The 18,642-nt window shown below is 39.1% G+C and overlaps 1 protein-coding gene across 2 annotated transcripts in view; it reads right to left on the minus strand.

Moving 5' to 3' along the window:
* MAML3 (mastermind like transcriptional coactivator 3) overlaps window positions 1-14,804 on the minus strand; it is a 332,055-nt gene extending 317,251 nt beyond the window's left edge. For both annotated transcript variants that reach the window (XM_063458448.1, XM_063458447.1), the window contains exon 1: window positions 13,941-14,804. In XM_063458448.1, the coding sequence (XP_063314518.1) occupies window positions 13,941-14,477 (537 nt within the window). In that variant the 5' untranslated portion in view covers window positions 14,478-14,804. The remainder of the gene's footprint in view (window positions 1-13,940) is intronic.
* Window positions 14,805-18,642: the final 3,838 nt, after the last annotated feature.

Genomic DNA, 18,642 nt, shown 5'->3' on the forward strand with positions numbered 1-18,642 from the left:
CCACATAAGCAAAGCTCTGCATGTTTAGTGCAGTCAGGCTCACAGGTCATATACATTCTATATAGTTACAGCACTGTGGGGCCTTATTAGTGCTATATTGACCGGATCTGAATTGAAGTGCATGCCTTCAAAACATTTTAAGAAGGTCTAGACAAGTGGGAAGAGTAGAAATCCATTCCAATCAGATTTCTAAGGCCAAGGATGGGCTAACTCAATGTGGAAAACAGATAAAACACAAACAAATCGTGCTAAAAGCATAAAATAAAGCAGGGATTATGAGTAGAGTACATTTTGTCTCCTTCCGTGCATGTCGCTAATGTAAAGAATCTCACGTCTCCTACAAAGCATATAAGTACATGGGCAACTTGCAAGCTAATTTAACAAATTTTATTGTAGTACTCAACTTAATACTTGTAGGAGTAAGGCCAATATTAAACAGCTTGAAAACAACGGATATATAGTCAACCAGCTGTGAATTTTTTATTCTTTAGTTATGATTAATTGCAGCTGATTTAAATGTTGTAGTTCTATAGGCAAAACGGATATAAGTTCACAAGTGAAAATGCTTCTTGATATAATGAAACCAGTTTTGCTACATGCAAATTAAGATTTCAGATGTTCTGAAAACGAGCTGCTGGTTAATTTTTACCTATTTCAGATGAGGAGTTGGTTGCTCCACCTTTACAATTTCAAACAAAACTTGTATTTTTTTATTTTATTTTGATGGGAACAGGGAAGATGTGTTTAAAAGGATCACTTCAGGTACCATAACTTTTCATTTGCAATGTTTGCTTTTGCTCTGCCCTGATCAAACGGGATTGTGATGTTGAACGGGATTATGATGTCATGGTCTTTAATAAAATTTAAAAGTCGAATTTCAATGTTTTGTTGAACAGTGTAAAAGTGACAGTTTTCAATTAACTCCCAAATTGTCTTCGTAGCGCTTGTCAACTTGGCTTCTCTGCCTCCTCCTACTCCAGCACCAAAAACACTGTAACGGAAAGTTTCCTTTGTTCGCATGGGATCGGCTGAGCGTGTCCGCTGATGCTCTCAATCTAACACTGGCCTCCCATTGAAATAAATGCTTTAAAAGGTGCATCATTTTCTAAATCATTTCACTCCATGACTGCCGGGGATAGGCTGAGAGCATCAACACTAAACAAAAAAAAAACCCATTATTCACTATTTAAATACATAAAGCAGTATGGTCATTTTGCAGGTTTATCATTAAAATTATTGTTTGTTTGTCCCCCTATGAGAATTTTTTAATTCTCCTACTGTTTCTTATTAGGAGTGTGATCTTTGGCAAGCCTCAGCAATGGGTGGAGCTTAACCAAGGTTTCATTTCATTTCAATTGCCAAGGTAATTTAGTCACAACCAAATAGTTATAAGAATCCCCACAGAAGGGCAAACTGCAGACATCATGGACAAAGAAAAACAAAATGGCAAAGAATAGATAGAGTATTGTCATTAATCTACAAGGAGCATAAAAAAAATAAACAAATACATTGCCATTTAAAACATGACTATTCTGTGGTCTTCAAGCCTCTGTTGTAATAAACAGAGAGGGGACGTCTCTCCCTGGCTAAGCGGTCAAAGCGTAAGCTCAGCAGTTTGGCTTGCACTGCCAAAGAGCTTCCTTATTGGCTGGGAGCCAGGGAACTTTTGCTTCACGCTTTTTTTGCGCGGGCAATGTGGCGGCCTGTGAGGTAAATTTCACACACCGCCAAAAACAAACAAAAAAAACCCTATACATTTAAAAAAAAATAAAAAAAAATGTTTATTCAGCTTCCCTTACACCATTTATGTAAATTTACTCTAACAACATTCTAATCAGAGTCTTTATTTGGACTGTTGCCTGCATAGGTAAATGGCGGGTAAACATTTTATATGGTGTTATACGGGCTATGAAAAGGCCATGATGTGGCGTTTTTGTTACAAGTTACAAGTTACATGATTAGTTATGCAGTTGTGTTGTAAACGAAGTAAAGTATGATTTTAAGTTCCTTTCAACAAAGACCATGGTCTTTCTCTAAATATTTATTTCTGTGTGTTTATGTTATTAATAATGTTTTAAGTTTTCTTTCCATAACACATTAGAATGGAGGAGTCAGGATTATATTGCTCTTGGTCACAATACAAACCAAACAAATGATGGGATTCAATCGTATTTATAGTTTGATTCATGCATCCATGACAACATTACGGAATATAATAAATGACCAAGTGCAGCAGAGGCAAGTCATTTTTTAATTTTTTTTTTGTAATATACACATACAGGTACAAAAGGTTTGTTTTTTTTTTGTTTTTTTAGCTTAAATCTGCATGCAGGTCATCAGGTAGACACAAGCTACTGCCATGCATCCACCATGGTCCCAGAATGCAATGGGAAAACTCATTAAAACAAACTGATCCCACATATATATGAATTGAACTTCAACATGTTTTCTTACTGCATGTAACACACCATTAGAAATTATGTAATACGACAATTTAATATACAACAATTTAAAAAAATTAAAGAAAACAATAGGTTTAGAGTGTAATCAAATTTCTCTGATAGATATCGTGATTGTTTGTTTTTGTTCATTTCGGATTGTACAATGAATTTGTTTCAGAAGACCTTTGCTTTTGTTTTCCCCCCTGATAAGCATGCTAGCCCTCTATCTGCCTGTATTTCCTGTAGTAGATTAGTGAGCTTATCGTACATACTATATTAATTTCAAAACACTAATTTCTTCTGAAGAATACTATTTCTTATTCCTTTACAGTGTGTACGGTTAACTCAAACCCACCAGTGGAACCTCAGCTGGTACAGCTGAACTGGAATCCAAATGCTGGGGAACCATTGTTTCTCAGTCAGGGCCCTTTAAGAGCACACCAGACCAGGCCCCCGTCTCACTGGCTATGGTGCTGGGTGGAAGTGAGTATAGGTCACTTCCTCACAGCCGCATAGGGTGGGAAAAGAGGAGGCAGAGGAGGGGAGAGTAGACTGAAAACATGGACCAGCCTCAAACTTCCATGAGCCCCAACCAGCACCTACAGCAGACAGGTATCAGGAAAGTCACCCTCTTCACGCAAAAAAGTGTGGAAACAGGAGGGTGACTAGAAATATCTCAATTAGCACTTATATGTGTGTATCTATATGTGAGTTTTAATGTGTATAATCACATGTGCAGTGATTATCTGTGTGTATGTATATATATATATATATATATATATATATATATATATTTATTCTTGATAAAGACTTGATAAAGGGTTGAAACGTTGATGTTGAATGATGAATACTTCTTAATACACTATTGGAAAATCCAAGTGAGTGCTCCTGTCTGAATTTGTTTATTAATTGGCCTGGAGGCACCCGAGTAATATATTTTTGATTTCGTATTTTGGGTTGAGTGCCAGAGTCTGGGACACACACACACTAAAATGGCAAAAGCACATTCAAACACACACCATTCGACTGCCAACACTATACACAAACACCCCTACATACACATACTCCACACAAAAACATGCATATATTCACACACACAGAGACTGCTCACAAATATAACCCTGCAAGAATGGGTAAATGGTAAAGGCCCAGCTAGCAAAGCATTGAGGTAGTTGTACGATCTATATTTTAGATACACTTGCACTACATGGAGGCCTAAAATAAATTGTTTCACCAGGGCCCTCTGTTCTGCCAATTCTAAAACCAGCTTTTACATGATAACTTCCTACAACAGAAACCATCACTATCTTTAACTGTTACAATATGTTACTGGGATATAAATCTTGAGAATTAAAAGGACCACTATAGGCACCCAGACCACTTCAGCTTAATGAAGTGGTCTGGGTACCAGGTCCAGCTAGGATTAACCCTGCCTGCTGTAAACATAGCAGTTTCAGAGAAACTGCTATGTTTACATTAGGGTTAATTCATTGACAGCCGCTAGAGGCGCTTCCCACTGTGATTTTCACAGTGAGAAGACGCCAGCGTCCATAGGAAAGCATTGAGAATGCTTTCTATGGACTGGCTGAGCGCATGCGCATTCAGCTGATGACGCCGATATGGAGGAGGAGAGTTCCCCCCTTCCACCTCTTAAAGCCCGGCGGGAGGGGGGGCCTGAGGGTGGGGGGGGACCTAGAGACCCTATAGTGCCAGGAATAAGAGTATGTTTTCCTGGCACTATAGTGGTCCTTTAAGTCTGAAGGAGAAAACGGTAATTTCAACTTTTTTGAGAATCCCGTTGAATACCCAATGCTGTAAAATAAGCAGTATTGATAGAACATTAATATCAGTCTTATTTGCATAACACTGGAATTCCTTTATCATATACAGCACATAGATATGCAATACTGGATCTAATAAGAAGGGGACAAATGATAGCATAAAATCTGGAATGGAAAAAAAATAATCTATTCTATATTATTCATAGAGCATAGGGTGTGTTGAAAAGTGTCAGCATATGAATAAATGATACTTGCTGCTACAATAGCACTATATACTGCAATTGAATAAATTCAAAACATAGCGCCAACTCAAACAAGAATGCTTAGTGCACCTCAGTGCTACCACATTTTTTTTTTCTCTTTTTTTTAAGGATATATAAAACAAACGTTTCGGGTAGAGATACCCTTTGTCTATGTACATCCGTTCACTTACTCAAATATATATATATATATATATATATATATATATATATATATATATATATATATATATATATATATATATATATATATATATATATATATATATATATATATACACACACATACATATACACACATACTATATATGAGCACATACTCCCACCGTGATAATTAATTTCCATTGAAAAAAAAAAGTCTAGGGAGACTAGAACTGCATAACAAACCGACAATTCTTTATCCTACAACTGGGCACCTGTATCTTGGCCCCATGTCAATCATTGTTATAAGCTCTATTTCATGTACCTGGCAGTTACCATGGGAAAAGTATACAGAATAAAAATGTTTCCATTTATGCTACTCATTAGCAATTCATGCCTTGGCTGTGCCTGGATTGAAGTAGATTGTAATGTAATTTGCAAGATCATTAACATTTAAAGGGACACTATAGTCACCAGAACAACTACAGCTTAATGTATTATAGCTCCCTCATAGAAAAGGCAGTGTTTACATTGCCTCTAGGGACACCTCCAAGTGGCCACTCCTTAGATGGCCAATAGAGAGGCTTCCTGGCTCAGGACTGCACAGTAAGCAGCCCTGCCGTTCAGCATCCCCATGCTCTGCATGGAGACACTGAAATTTTTGAGATGCATTGATTCAATGCATCTCTATGAGGAGGTACTGATTGGCCAAAATGGCATTTGGCCCCACCCCTTTGCCGATTTTAGCCAATCCAATGCTTTCCCCATGGGAAAGCATTGGATTGGCTAAAAATTGGCAATTTTGATGTCACCAAGGGGCGGGGCCAACACCAGCAGACCCGTGGAGAGCTGAAAATAGAGTTTTAACCCATTCTGAGGGGGCAAGCCACCTAAATGGTGGGTTTTCACTATAGGGTTAGGAATACATGTTTGTGTTCCTGACCCTATAGTGATTCTTTTAAAAGAAATACTGAGCTAACAATAAAAGGGTTAACACAAGTTATAGCTGATTAACAATGCTTTAGTTATAGCTGATTAACAATGCTTTATCCAGCGTTGTAATTTCCAGAGAAATGTCAGTTCCCCTTTAAATCAACTACATCCCTTCTAACAATTTGGCGTAACTTAATTACCAGATGAAATTTGCTTCTCTTAACTGTGACTATACAAATGTTTGTGAAAGACATTTCAACTCGATGCTCAGCCTCTGCTGGCTTTGCTTATGCTTACTTATCTATAAGTATATCAAAAGGGCTTATGACATTGTCTGTCAATAAAACAAGCCTTCGTTGATATTTATTAAGACAAGTTGCTGAGTTACTGACTTGATGCCACTATTAATCTGGTCACCGATTGATAGTTTGCATCAGTTTTGGGTCTCATCAAGGTCTGACTTGTGACAACCTTGTTAAAATTCAAGTAAAAATGAGGAACTTGAAGAAAAATCCCCTATTGAAACCAGAATCTGTGTGCCAGTTCAAAACGCATACAGAAAAGATAGTTTTCTTGCCATTATTCACATGTACCTTACTCCTCAAGAGAGCCATATCAGTTGCTCAAAACAAAGATAGCAGGTTATGGGGTCCAGTTGCCCTGACCTGAACAGTTCTATAGTGAAAGAAAAGGTTGTGCTTTCAAGGAAAAATACGTATGTTCTGTTTAAAAGAAAAACTCTGAAAACCTTTTTACACATAAAATAAGTTGCAAAGTTTTATTTGCGGGACATCCGTACTGTTGTCCTTGAATCATTTCTGTTACAGTGCATGTCTGTTGAAGTAATGTTCATGTCTGCCCTCTGTGGCTGGCTGCTGTCAAGACCGCATCCATAGTCTAACTCAGTAATTATCTAGTTATACGCCTGAAGATCATGTTCTTCACAGAACTGAAATATCAAAATCACGGAGGAGATAGGAAGCATATACCTATATTTCATATTAAGTTATCAGGGCCAGTGCAAGCATTTTTGGTTCCCTAGGCGAAGACAAATTTGCTGCCCCATTTGCTTCACCCAATCATGCAGACTATCACACGCTGACTCAAGTAGACACACACATGCACTAACCCATGTAGACTGACGCACACAGACTCTTATGCAGACACACACACACACTGACATACATAAACATACTGACTAAAGCAGACTAACACACACTCTCTGACCTACCTTACCTTCATTGCGGTTCATTCCCTGCGCCTAGCTGCCCTTTCTCTGCACATTATGCTCCCGCCCACTTCTCCCCACGCACAGTGGAAGGGGCGTGAGCGAGGAATTGAAGAGCCCACGCGCTGCCGCAATGCATGTCTGGGAGGGGAGGCCTGGCTGAGCAGGCTGATCTGTATGCCGCCGGACCTGTGTTCTACTGGGCACTAGTGAGCAACAATGTAAGTGCTTCAGAGTGCCCGGTAAAATACTTAAATACTTAGGCGGTCACCTAGTTTGCCTATAGGGAGCGCCGGCCCTGTAAGTTATGTTAGTTAAAGTGGCTCTGTCACCTTATGGGATATTTGCATATTTTGCAAAGACCCCTGACCTATGATTACCCACTCTGACAGTGCGGTAGCCATGGGGTGCAGGGAAAGGTGGATTTTACTTACATGTCTCTCGCGGCCACCACAATTCACTTAACTTCTACTCTTCTAGTTTAGTTCTTGTCTGTTATTTCAATCATTGAAAATTTGACTTTTGTTTCATTGCTGAAAACATTTGTCAACAAAATGAATGACATCAAAAAGTTGTATTGCAAAGCATGATACCTGTGAAAGAGAGGGGGTACCATAAATGCTGCTAGTGCAAACTAAAAAGCATAAGAACAAATATGATTTCAAACAATATGAGCTTTAGAAAAAGACAAATGTAAATATATATAATATATATAAAAAAAACAAATATATAGTCAATTTATTATTTCGCAGTGGGGGGATGGGGGGGGGGGAAGGGTCACGGCGATTCCAGAACATCAGAAAAACTCACCTATACACCTTTGCATTTTTTCCCCCTTTCAAATATTTTTTTTTTTTTGCAAAAATGGGGCTAACAGGAATATATACCGTATATATAAACATGCGCGTTTATTCTCTTGTACTTTCAGCTAATGATGCAATTTCCACAAGTGCTTCATTCCATGAATAACCCAGCTAAGCAACTGCTCTGGCACTGAAAGCAGCTGCAGCTCATCAGGGGTTGATAATGATGACTGAGGTTGCATTTAAACAAAATTCAACACAAGTAGGCGCGCAGGTATCTGATTAGATTTCTAGGCCTTCTCAAGTGTGTAAAAAAATATTTGCATATTGGTTTACCATAATATTGATTGTCGTTTACAGCTGATAACACTGCATAAATGGCAAAAAAAAAAGTCATTGCATACAGTATAGCAAGCACCATGAATTTGGCAAAATATCACCGAATTAGCTTATATCGATAGTTGAATATGAACGATTCAAATAGTGGTGAATTTATATTAAATTCACTAGACTGAAATTTCTGTCAGAGAACACGTTTCTCTAGTATGTTGTTTGAATTGGATATGGTCACATCCATACTGGAAAGGCCATTTGTCCCAGTTACAGTGTCCTGAATGAACAAAGTACATTCCCTCCTTAAATATGGTATTATTAAGTGGCTATTACCATACTTCCAAAGACTGTATGCTGTATAGGCGTTATACTTTAAAAAACAAAACAAAAGGCATTTTACCATACTCTAACCATATTTTACCAGGTGTCCAGAAAATGCAGACAATTAAGTAGCATTCAGTAATGGCACAATTAGAGTCCCAAATCAAGTTTCATAGTCGTTTAGAAGCAGGATGTATGCATGTGTATTTGAAGTGCCTGTTTCACTGTACCCAGTGATGTGTTCAAACATAGCACTTTCATAGCACTGGAGTTTTCGATTCTAAAGTTAAAAAGTAAAAGAAAGAAGACCTTGCAATATCTTGAAAAGTAACTAAACATATATATAGCCACAGCTAAAAATTCTACAATTGAAAAGCACCATTTATCTTCTGAAAATAGTTGGGGGGAAAAATGAAAATGTGAATGTAAAAAAATTAGATAAGTAAAGGGACAAACTGAAACAGTCATGTTTTCATGTCGTGATAACATATAAACTACACATTGCTAGATATCTGGCTAGCACAATCATACAGACCAACTGATACATAAAGAAAAAACTTTAATTAGATATTCCCGTCCAGCTCTGGACGCCCAAGTTATCCATAAGAAATTTTAGTGCAAAAAGTTACAGACCTAACCTCGAGCATTATGCAACGCAGGATAACACTTGACCCGTGGGCTTGCCTACTATCACGGCCAACGGAGGGGATAAATAAACACGACCAAAAGCTGTTAAATATGCTTAACCTGGCAGCTCGTAGAGCATTAGCACAATATTGGATAAAACAAGAAGTACCCCCGATCTCCCTAGTCCTCTCCAAAATAAGGGATAATTACCTGATGGACAAGCTAACTGCACAGGTTCGCGATTCCAATGCCTCCTTCCAAAAAACTTGGGCGCTCTGGGAACAATATGACATATAACAAACCAGCATAACCCCATAACCGACAGTCGTGAAGATACTACTTATAGCATGACATACCCAATGTTACTGGTTTTACAGTTCCTGTCATATACTGTACATATAGTACCCGATTTTATTATATGTTATTTTGATAGATATTTTTTACTTGTATATGTCTCACTGCACAATAGTCTTCAATGAATGTATATACCTACGAATTGAGACGAAATCTAAATTTAAATACATGTGGACTCGGCACAACACAAAGATATGTCTGAAAGGCTTCTGCGCAAGCCAATTGAGAAGTATTTTCTATGTACTAACATACCCTTCCTTTCTGTATTGCAACTTTTAAGATGATCCTATTGATTGGGCCTCTGCGTAGGCCAAAAGAAATATGATGCAATGTGCCAGTCGACATTTAAATAAAGAGTTGAAAAAAAAAAAAGAAATTTTAATGCGCTCTTGACATTATGGTATGGATACTGCGGCAAACACGGATGGAAGATTTGTACAGTAAGAATGTACCAAGAATTAGTAACAAGAATATGCAACCATGATAGGCCATGAAAAATGTATCTGCTAAACTACGAATTTGCTAGCCATTAAAGGGACACTATAGTCACTAGAACAACTAGAGCTTAATGTAGTTGTTCTGGTGAGTAGAATAGCTCCCTTCAGGCATTTTCATGTAAACACTGCCTTTTCAGAGAAAATGCAATATTTACATTGCCTCTATGGACACCTCCAAGTGGCCACTCCTCAGATGGCCACTGGAGGGGCTTCCTGGCTCAGGGCTACACAGTAAGCAGCCCTGCCGTTCAGCATCCCCACGCTCTGCATGGAGACACTGAATTTTCTTCATTGAGGAGGTGCTGATTGGCCAAAACGGCATTTGTTGTCCCCGTCCCCCCTGTGCTGATTTTAGCCAGTCCAGTGCTTTCCCTATGGGGTGCGATGCTGGAAATAAGGCGAGTTTTAAACTTTTATGGGGGGGGTGGGGGGGGCGCTAGCCACCTATATGTTAGCACTATAGGGTCAGGAATACATGTTTGTGTTCCTGACCCTATAGTGATCCTTTAAGCTAGTAGCACACTATATAGATTCAATTGTAAGCTTGTTTAGGGCTCTCTTCACCTTTTGTATTTGACAATGTTACTTTGTAAATCAATTATTGGTTGTAAATTATCCCCATGGTATAATGTAAATCTCTGTGGAATACGTTGGCACTATAAAAAAAAATTCTAACAAAAATAATTAGGAAATAACACTGGGGCAGCTCTATAGTAAAACTAAATCTGGTAGTTTTAACATGTATGCACATTATTTACAAAAATATCTCTTGCCTTTTACATTTAAGAGTAAATATGAGGAACACACTTAAACATGTGGCAACACAAATGTCACTTCAAAGTGTGTGTGTGTGTGTGTATATAATTCCAAAAGGCTAAGCCATGAACTATTACTGATTTTGTTTCTTTGCTTGGTAAAGCTATGACTTGTGATCTTCTGTTTCAGGAAAGCTACAGTGAGGTTTTTCAGTTTCCTGTTTAAAAGAAGAAGAGAGAAAAAAAAAAAACATGTCTCTGGGTGGAAAAAACAGGACTCCTCCCCTTGTTCTTGATCCAACAACTGAAACAGACAGCAGCTTAGCTGGACACATTCCCTGTTTTTTTTTTTTTTTTTTTTTCCTTCTAGAGAAACAAAAGGACTGGAAGCCAGAGCAATTGCAGAACAATCAAGGAATCAAGACTGAATCGGCACATATCAATAAATAGACAGCATGACCATGTGGCAGAGGGCTTAACCTATTCATTACCAAAAACTGCAAAAGGCGAGATAACACTGTACAGTACTGATAAGTAGGTCGTCTATCTGCTAGTACTGCTCATAGCTCCTTTTGATAAATTACAAGTGTAAGTCAGCAGAGCACAAATAGCCTATAAACCATTAGCAAGAGGCACCAGACTCATCTGGCAACCATTTAAGTGTCAGAAGGGCTGTGTTTTGCTGTTTGGAATGCAAGAGGTTAATGCATAATAAATTCAGATCTAAAAACTTTTGCAATACAAGTTTTTTTTGTGTTTTTTTTACTGAATACTAGTAAATGTTAAATAGAAAAAAAAAATACATCACATGAACTGCTAGCAAAACTAAATTTACAACCACTGGTACACATTATTGTTAGTTTATATAATGAAACTATATTCTACGGTGCTGTACGATGATATAAAATTAACAAAATAATGACAGAAGTTAAAGTAAACAGAAACAATGCAATAATTCATAAATTGATCCTATTGTGTTTATTACATTTATAAGGAAAATGGTTAATTCTGTCTGTTTACTCTGAAAACATTCTAAAACAACATGCTAGGATTTTTGTAATCTTTCCAGAGGCAACATAAATAATATAATATAGCAAGTGATCTACGAACTGGCATGTGCTATATACACAGTATATAAATGCCATTGGCAGGGAGTTCATGTGGGCAAGGCAGATCAAATTCCAAAAAGCTGATATTGTTACAATGGATATGCTCTAATTTGTATCACTAATTACATGAGTGTCAGGTAGATGGGTGTATTTAATTTATACAGAATAGAACATAAAACTAATACCAACATTCACACTTAATCAGTTTGCATTAAAACATGCTTTGCTTAACCAACCCAACACCTTCAGGGAAATGTATGCGGTTTTAGAGCAAAATATAGCACATGTATACAATAACTACACATTGGATTTCACCATCTGGGTTTAAAATGTGTTTATCTCCTGTATCTTAAACCCATGGGGTTGCTCTCTTCCCAACAGCAAATAAAGTCTAAATATTTATTGGAATTAAACTCTGCCCTCCTCTCTCTGGGAGTATTCAGGAGAGATGATCTTGTCTTTTTTTACAGCATTATGTGAGGTAAGAACAAGGCTGATTCTGCCCTAATGCAGGAGAAGCTCAGTGAAGGAGGGGGTTGCTTCCTGTAAGATATCTAACCAGTCTAACAGCATCAGTCAGAAGGAAGGAGGAGGGAGAGAGGGGAAATAGCCACTACTGTGCAAACAACCCTCCCCCACAAGCACACACACTTTGCCACTCTAAAGTGAGCAGCAAACAGACCTGCCTCAGCTCTGACAGTGTCCTGATTACTGAAGCAAAGGATGCACACTTTACAATTGCACCCCACCCCCCTTAGCACTGTGCTCCTCCCTAGCGCATGACTTTATTTAACCACAAAAATCCAGTTGTCTACATTTAGATCAAGCATGCTGCTTCCCTCCTCTCAGTGTATTTCACCCCATGCACAATTCAATGCAAATAGAACAAGCAGGGAAATATGCAATAAATATGCCAAGAATATACTGTCCATTACCAGCACATGTCTCAAAACAATGTATCACAATGATGTTCTAATTGAATGAAGGATGTTTATAATTCTCTTCCACTGGGGGAAATGAGTTAATGCAAAGCTAGGTTGGCAATTATACCAATCAATATGTCGCTTTATAAATATATATATATATATATAGGCATATTGGCTATTGATCAGCACAACCCTGCTCCTTGATGTTTATTATTATTATTATTATTACCAAATTTCACCTAAATGTAGAGAATTATGTAAACACATATAAGCACATATAAAACCCCATGCTTAAGACACTAATATGTGTAGTATTAGCGTGTTTCCACACCGGTGCAAAAGCAAGAATAAAGAAACACATGAACACAAAACATGCTTTATTACAAGATCTAATCAATAATTCAGTACTTCTGACTACTTAAATTCTTAAAGCTTTTCTTCGTTCAAACTTGCTGACAACTTCTCCCTTAATTTAAAGTGTATTGTGAACACGGGTGGGATTAAGAATTTCAGTTTAGGCTTAATAAATACAAACACCTTCCACTGCTGGACTGAGATTTGGGGTTCATCTGAAACATACAGTACTGCAAGTAATACTCCCTGGCTATATCTGCATGTAAACTTCAATAATTAGAAACACCCACTCTCAGTAACTGGACATCAAACGTGAAACAAATGATAGATCTAATGATTACAAGTCAATTAGAACTTTTAGCAATTTAATCAATCAACAAGTCAACGCAGGGTTAATGTGCGAGAGACAGAAGACATCCCACAGCTAACAGGATTTTTTATTATTATTTTTTTGTATGCGAACTGCTGTCTGCAGGGAATCGTGACATCTAATAAAGGGATCACAGTTCATGCTTGCCCCTGCCAATAAATACATATCACAAAGCAGCAAGGACGAAGATCAACAGCATGATCCAGCCCTTCATCAACTGAAAGACACACTTCAAGGCAACAAAGAAGCATCCAAAAGCAAGCCTTCTTATATTGGCATGTGGAACCCTCGGGATGGAATACAATGTTTGCAGCCATTGTACACAGTAAATCACCGTGTTCCACACACCTGGCACCAAATAATGTCACTGTATTAGTAGATCAAGCCTGGACTTTACACCAGAGGAGTCAGCAGCCAGATCGGACAAATCCTCTCATTTACCTCAACTAACCAAGGAGTAATGGCAAAACAATATGAACTGGAAGAATATCCAGGATATCTTATTAAAATATATATAACCAAAAACTTTCATTTACACAAAAAAATTCATCAGTTTCAAACTTTGAGAGGCATTACCCATTGCACATAGCTCCACCCCTAACCCCGCTCCGAAAACACGGGATAACCCCCTCCCTCCACCTACTCCCCCCTTCATGCCAAGCAATGAGACTCCAGCAGCAGCAGTGCCCACTAGCTCCCCCTCTTACCATGATCAGAGTGTGGTTCCTCTGCTCAGCTGTGCCGCTGGTTGGTGGATCTACATCCTGCAGCTTGCCCTGGTGGTGGTGGTGGTGGTGGTTGTGGTGCTGCTGCTGGGGATGATGATGATGATGCTTGTTGTTGCCACCAGCTCCACCAGCAGCTGAACCTGCAGTAGATCCTGCAGACGCGCCCCCTTGGTTAGTGCCTGACTTCTTAGCTCTTTGCTCCATAGTCCTCTGGTAGAGATTCACCGTCTCCCTTCTCTCCATGTCCAGCTGTTCAGCCTGGGCTTGCTGGTGCCTGGTCTCACAGCTGACATGGTGCTTCCTGCAGCCTTCTATTCTCTGCCGGAGCCGTTCCACCACAGTGCTGTGTTTAGGAATGCTGGTGCTGCTGCTATTGTTCGGTGCATTGGGGGCAGCAGCGCTGGGAGGGGTATTAGTAGTACCGGTACCAGTCCCACCAATGCTGCTGCCCAGGGCAGTACTGATGCACAGGCTGCCGCCGTTGGAGGAGGCAGAGGGGGTTGTGTAATCCCCCATCCCTGTCCCCGTGCAAACTATTTTGGAAAATAAGTTTGCAGTCTCCACAAACTGTCCCCCCACCTTGGCTTTTAAATCCCCCCCAGTACTTTGGCTTTTAAAAAAAAAAAAAAAAAAAAATAGAGTTTCTCCAGGTGCTTTGTTAAATTGGATCAGGGGCGAGTTTGGGGTTCTGCCCCTGCATGGGTGGGCACCCAATGCCTCTTGCCCAGAGTTGTATCCCACAATCAAAGCATAATCTCTTAGCCCAAGTCAGTCCCCCCTGGGACAAGAGGTGATGAGCAAAAAAAAAAAATAATAATAATAATAATAATGAATAATCTAGTAATGAATAAATCAGCAGCTCAGGATGGATTTCAGGAGTTCAGTTGTCTTCTTCTGTCTATAATCCAATGTGTGATACATTCCCAGATAGGAGCAGACAGGTCCAGCCACACATATACACTGTTACTTCCACACTCCTGATCACAGTCGTGCACTAGACATAGGTATACACAAGTCAACACACAGGCACATGCACTCACTCCTCCTCTCAGACACTATCAAACAGCCTGCTTTCCTATTGGATTCCCCTTCCAGAAAAGCAAAGGAAAAAAGTTTAGTGGTGTGTGCAGCAAAGCGTCCAAAGTACTTTTTTTGTAGATCTCTTGCATGTTAAGCAAGGGGGGCGGAGGGGAGAGGGTTTAAGAAAGAAAGAAAAAAAAATTACTAAAGACAAGGTTGTGCAGAAGAACCAATGGAACGAAATGTATCTCTTTCTACATAATAAATCCTGGGGGTGAAAGAGGGAGGAGGGGGGAATAGGTTGATAGGGGGACAAGCACACACAGCTCTATAGCCAGAGCAACTGCAAAAAGTACAGCAGTGGAAGCTGGTGAGGGGAGCTGATAGACTAGGGCTTTGCTAATGCTGCTGCTTCTGCTCATTTGCTCCTCCTGCCACCATCACAATGATCAAGTGCTCTCCTCCTCCTCTCATTGCTTCCTCCTCCTCCATGCCAGCGGAGTGATATCAGGACAAGAGCTCAGTAAACAGCAGCAGCAAGAGGCCGTGAGGCGGCCCCGGGGACCAGGTGTAAAACCTGGAGCAGAGTTGAAGCTCCAGCAGAGGAGTGGAGCCTGCTGGGAGGGAGAGGAGGACAGTACGCACAGTCAACTTTTGACCTCCCCTTGATTCTGTGTGTATGTGTGCACAGGGGAGGGAGCAGCAGGAAGAGATAGTCTTTTTTATTATTATTTGCTTCACTCAGTAACTGAACCTGCTTATTAAGCCCTCAAATCTACTGATTGCCTTTTGCTTTCTGTTTCCCTCAAAGTGGTTCAGGAAAATAACCCTCACATTTAAAAGGTGTAATAATCTCTGGGATAGCTTGTAATAGACTCTATGAAATAATAACATACAAGCGTTATCATAGAAAGTAAGAACCTTTTTTTCCCCAGTCCATCCTCTTTTCTTTCTTGTTTTTTTTTTTTTAGCTAATTTATATTTTTCGCGTTTTGCTGACATCAACTAGCAGTGTCCTAATTTAATAAATATTTCACTACTGCATTCATGTGTCCATTTGATCTAAGACATGTCTGTTTTGGAGAACAATCACCTGGGGTCTTCTTGCACAGGCATCTATCATTGTATCCTTGAAAATGGTGATGTCTAGCTAGGATAGATAATGCACAGGCTCTATCCTTGTTTTTATAAAATTAACATTTTACTACCACTTTCTTTCAGTTGCTATCAACTAAGAGATCAAATAAAGGAATGTAATTTCTTTGCATTAAAAATGATTGTACGAAACTAGATTCTGCTACATTTTTTTCTCATATGTAGATTGTCACTATATAATAATAAGATGACTGATAGAATCCATTTTGCTTTTGCAGCACAAATCTGGGTAACTTTGTGATAACATTTAGGCTCTATTCACTGAATCCGTTATGGTTAAATCATTGATATAAATAGCTATATAGAAATTATATATATATATATATATATATATATATATATATATAGTGGTGGTGGGGGTGATCTTACCTGTGACTTAACCTATTCACTGCACACTTTTTGCTTTACAGATATTAGAATGCTAATACATATTTGTGGAATTAAATGTTTTGGATATCACGTAATATCCCTGAGCACAAGCTCAGTTATAGTATCGGTTTGTAAAATACAGGGATTTGCAATGTGCATAGTAAACTGCATTAAACGTTTTATTGCTGTGTGTGCCCCTCTGCCCCCTCCACAACTGCTAGAATGCAACCGTGAGGTTTTGTTCTTTGAAGCTTTCTTTGCTGTGTTGAGGTGGGAAATATAAAAGTTATTGTAGAAATCCACACTTCTTTATCCTACCACTGGGCACCTCCATCTTTACTCCCTGACATTCATTGTTATAAGCTATGACCAGCACAGAATTAGTATAAAAAGAAGAGGGCATCTGCAACAGTGTTTGGATTTTTCCTCCTCATTTGCATTGTATGCCTTTGGTTTGCCTGGACTGAACTGGATCGTGATGTCATTTGCAACATCTTAAAAGAAAACAAAAGCATCTCATGAAAAAGAATGGTTGATTAAAGGGACGCTGTAGGCACCGAGACCACTTAAGGTCATTGAAGTGGTCTGGATGCCAACTCCCATCACCCTTAACCCTGCAACTGTAATATTTGCAGTTTTTATAAACTGCAATAATTACCTTGCAGGGTTAAGTCCTCCTCTAGTGACTGTCTACCAGATAGCCACTAGAGGGACTTCCGGCTTCTTAGACGACTTTTGGTCGTCTAAACGTCGCTGGACGTCCTCACGCTATGCATGAGGAGCTCCAGCATCACCGGAATCCCCATAGGAAAGCATTGAATAATGCTTTCCTATGGGAAGGTCTAATGCGCGCGCAGCCATTACCGCGCATGCGCTTTAGGTCTCCGACGTCTCGGACATCAGCGGGGGAGGAGCATGGGCGGAGCCTGACCCAGCGCCGAGGGACATCGGCGCTGGATTCAGGTAAGTGTCTGAAGGGGTTTTCATCCCTTCAGCGACATGGGATCGGGTGGGAGGGAGTGGGGCACTCCAGGATTCTCTAGTGCCAGGAAACCAGGTTTATTTTCCTGCCAGTGGAGAATCCCTTTAACACAAGTTATAGGTGATTTTCAATCATTTATTCAATGTGTAGTTTCCAGGGAAGTGACAGTGTAGTTGATATCCAAAAATAGGATAGTAACAGTCACTGATGCATTTTAGGAATATTTTTTACTTTTTAAAAATTATAAATGTTATGCAATTTTTAATTGTAAAAATTGTTCATTTATACAATTATTTTTTTTCATTTATTCCTTCATTCTTGATGGAAGCTTTGGGAGAGATAAAGGTTATTAGAGATTACGTGGTTTACCATATATCTTGCAACTTTTCAAACAGAGCTTGAAACTCAGAAATACGATTTTTGACAAATACAGTATGTGTGTCAAAATATAAAATGGAAATGGTCAAAACCCTGTTTTTCTGTATTTCTTACTAACCTGGAGTTGATGCCTCAGTCATGATCTCCTCCAAGAGATGCAGTAGATAGGGAGTGTTCAGCATCTTCGTGCCACATTAAAAAGATCCAGCAGGCCACAAGTGGCCCATTGGACATGATATTAGCACACCTGATCTGTATTATAATGAACATTGCATGCTCATACTGCGCGGAATGAATTGTTAAAGTTTACCCAGGTATCTCAGAGCAATCCTCGCTCCCTACACAGATTAAGATAGACAGAAAATAAATTTAACATAGAAATTTGGTTTTCTACAGAGTGGAAGCCAGCATTGAAGCAAAGATGACGTGGGGCTTTTATATAGGGAGGCTTTTATATAGGGAGGAAGGGGTTAAACAGTTATTAGTGGGTTTTCTGTTAGATAAACAGGCCGATGTTTTTTGTTTTGTTTTTTTTTCGTTCTGATGACCTGACAAATAACAAATATGGGAATTGCTGATGTTATGACAAAAATCCTTTTCCCAGAATTCCCCAAAACTTTTTTTCCCATAAAGTTCTAAAAAAATATTACATTCAGCAGTGTATAACTGCTAATTGTCACTTTAACTTTAGAAAACAATTTTCTCTTACGTCCAGATTAAAAAGGCACTCTAAGCATTGGCACCCGCAGTCAATCCCCTTGCTTACTGTCTTAATAA

Source organism: Pelobates fuscus, chromosome 6 (assembly GCF_036172605.1).
Source record: "Pelobates fuscus isolate aPelFus1 chromosome 6, aPelFus1.pri, whole genome shotgun sequence".
NCBI lineage: Eukaryota > Metazoa > Chordata > Amphibia > Anura > Pelobatidae > Pelobates > Pelobates fuscus.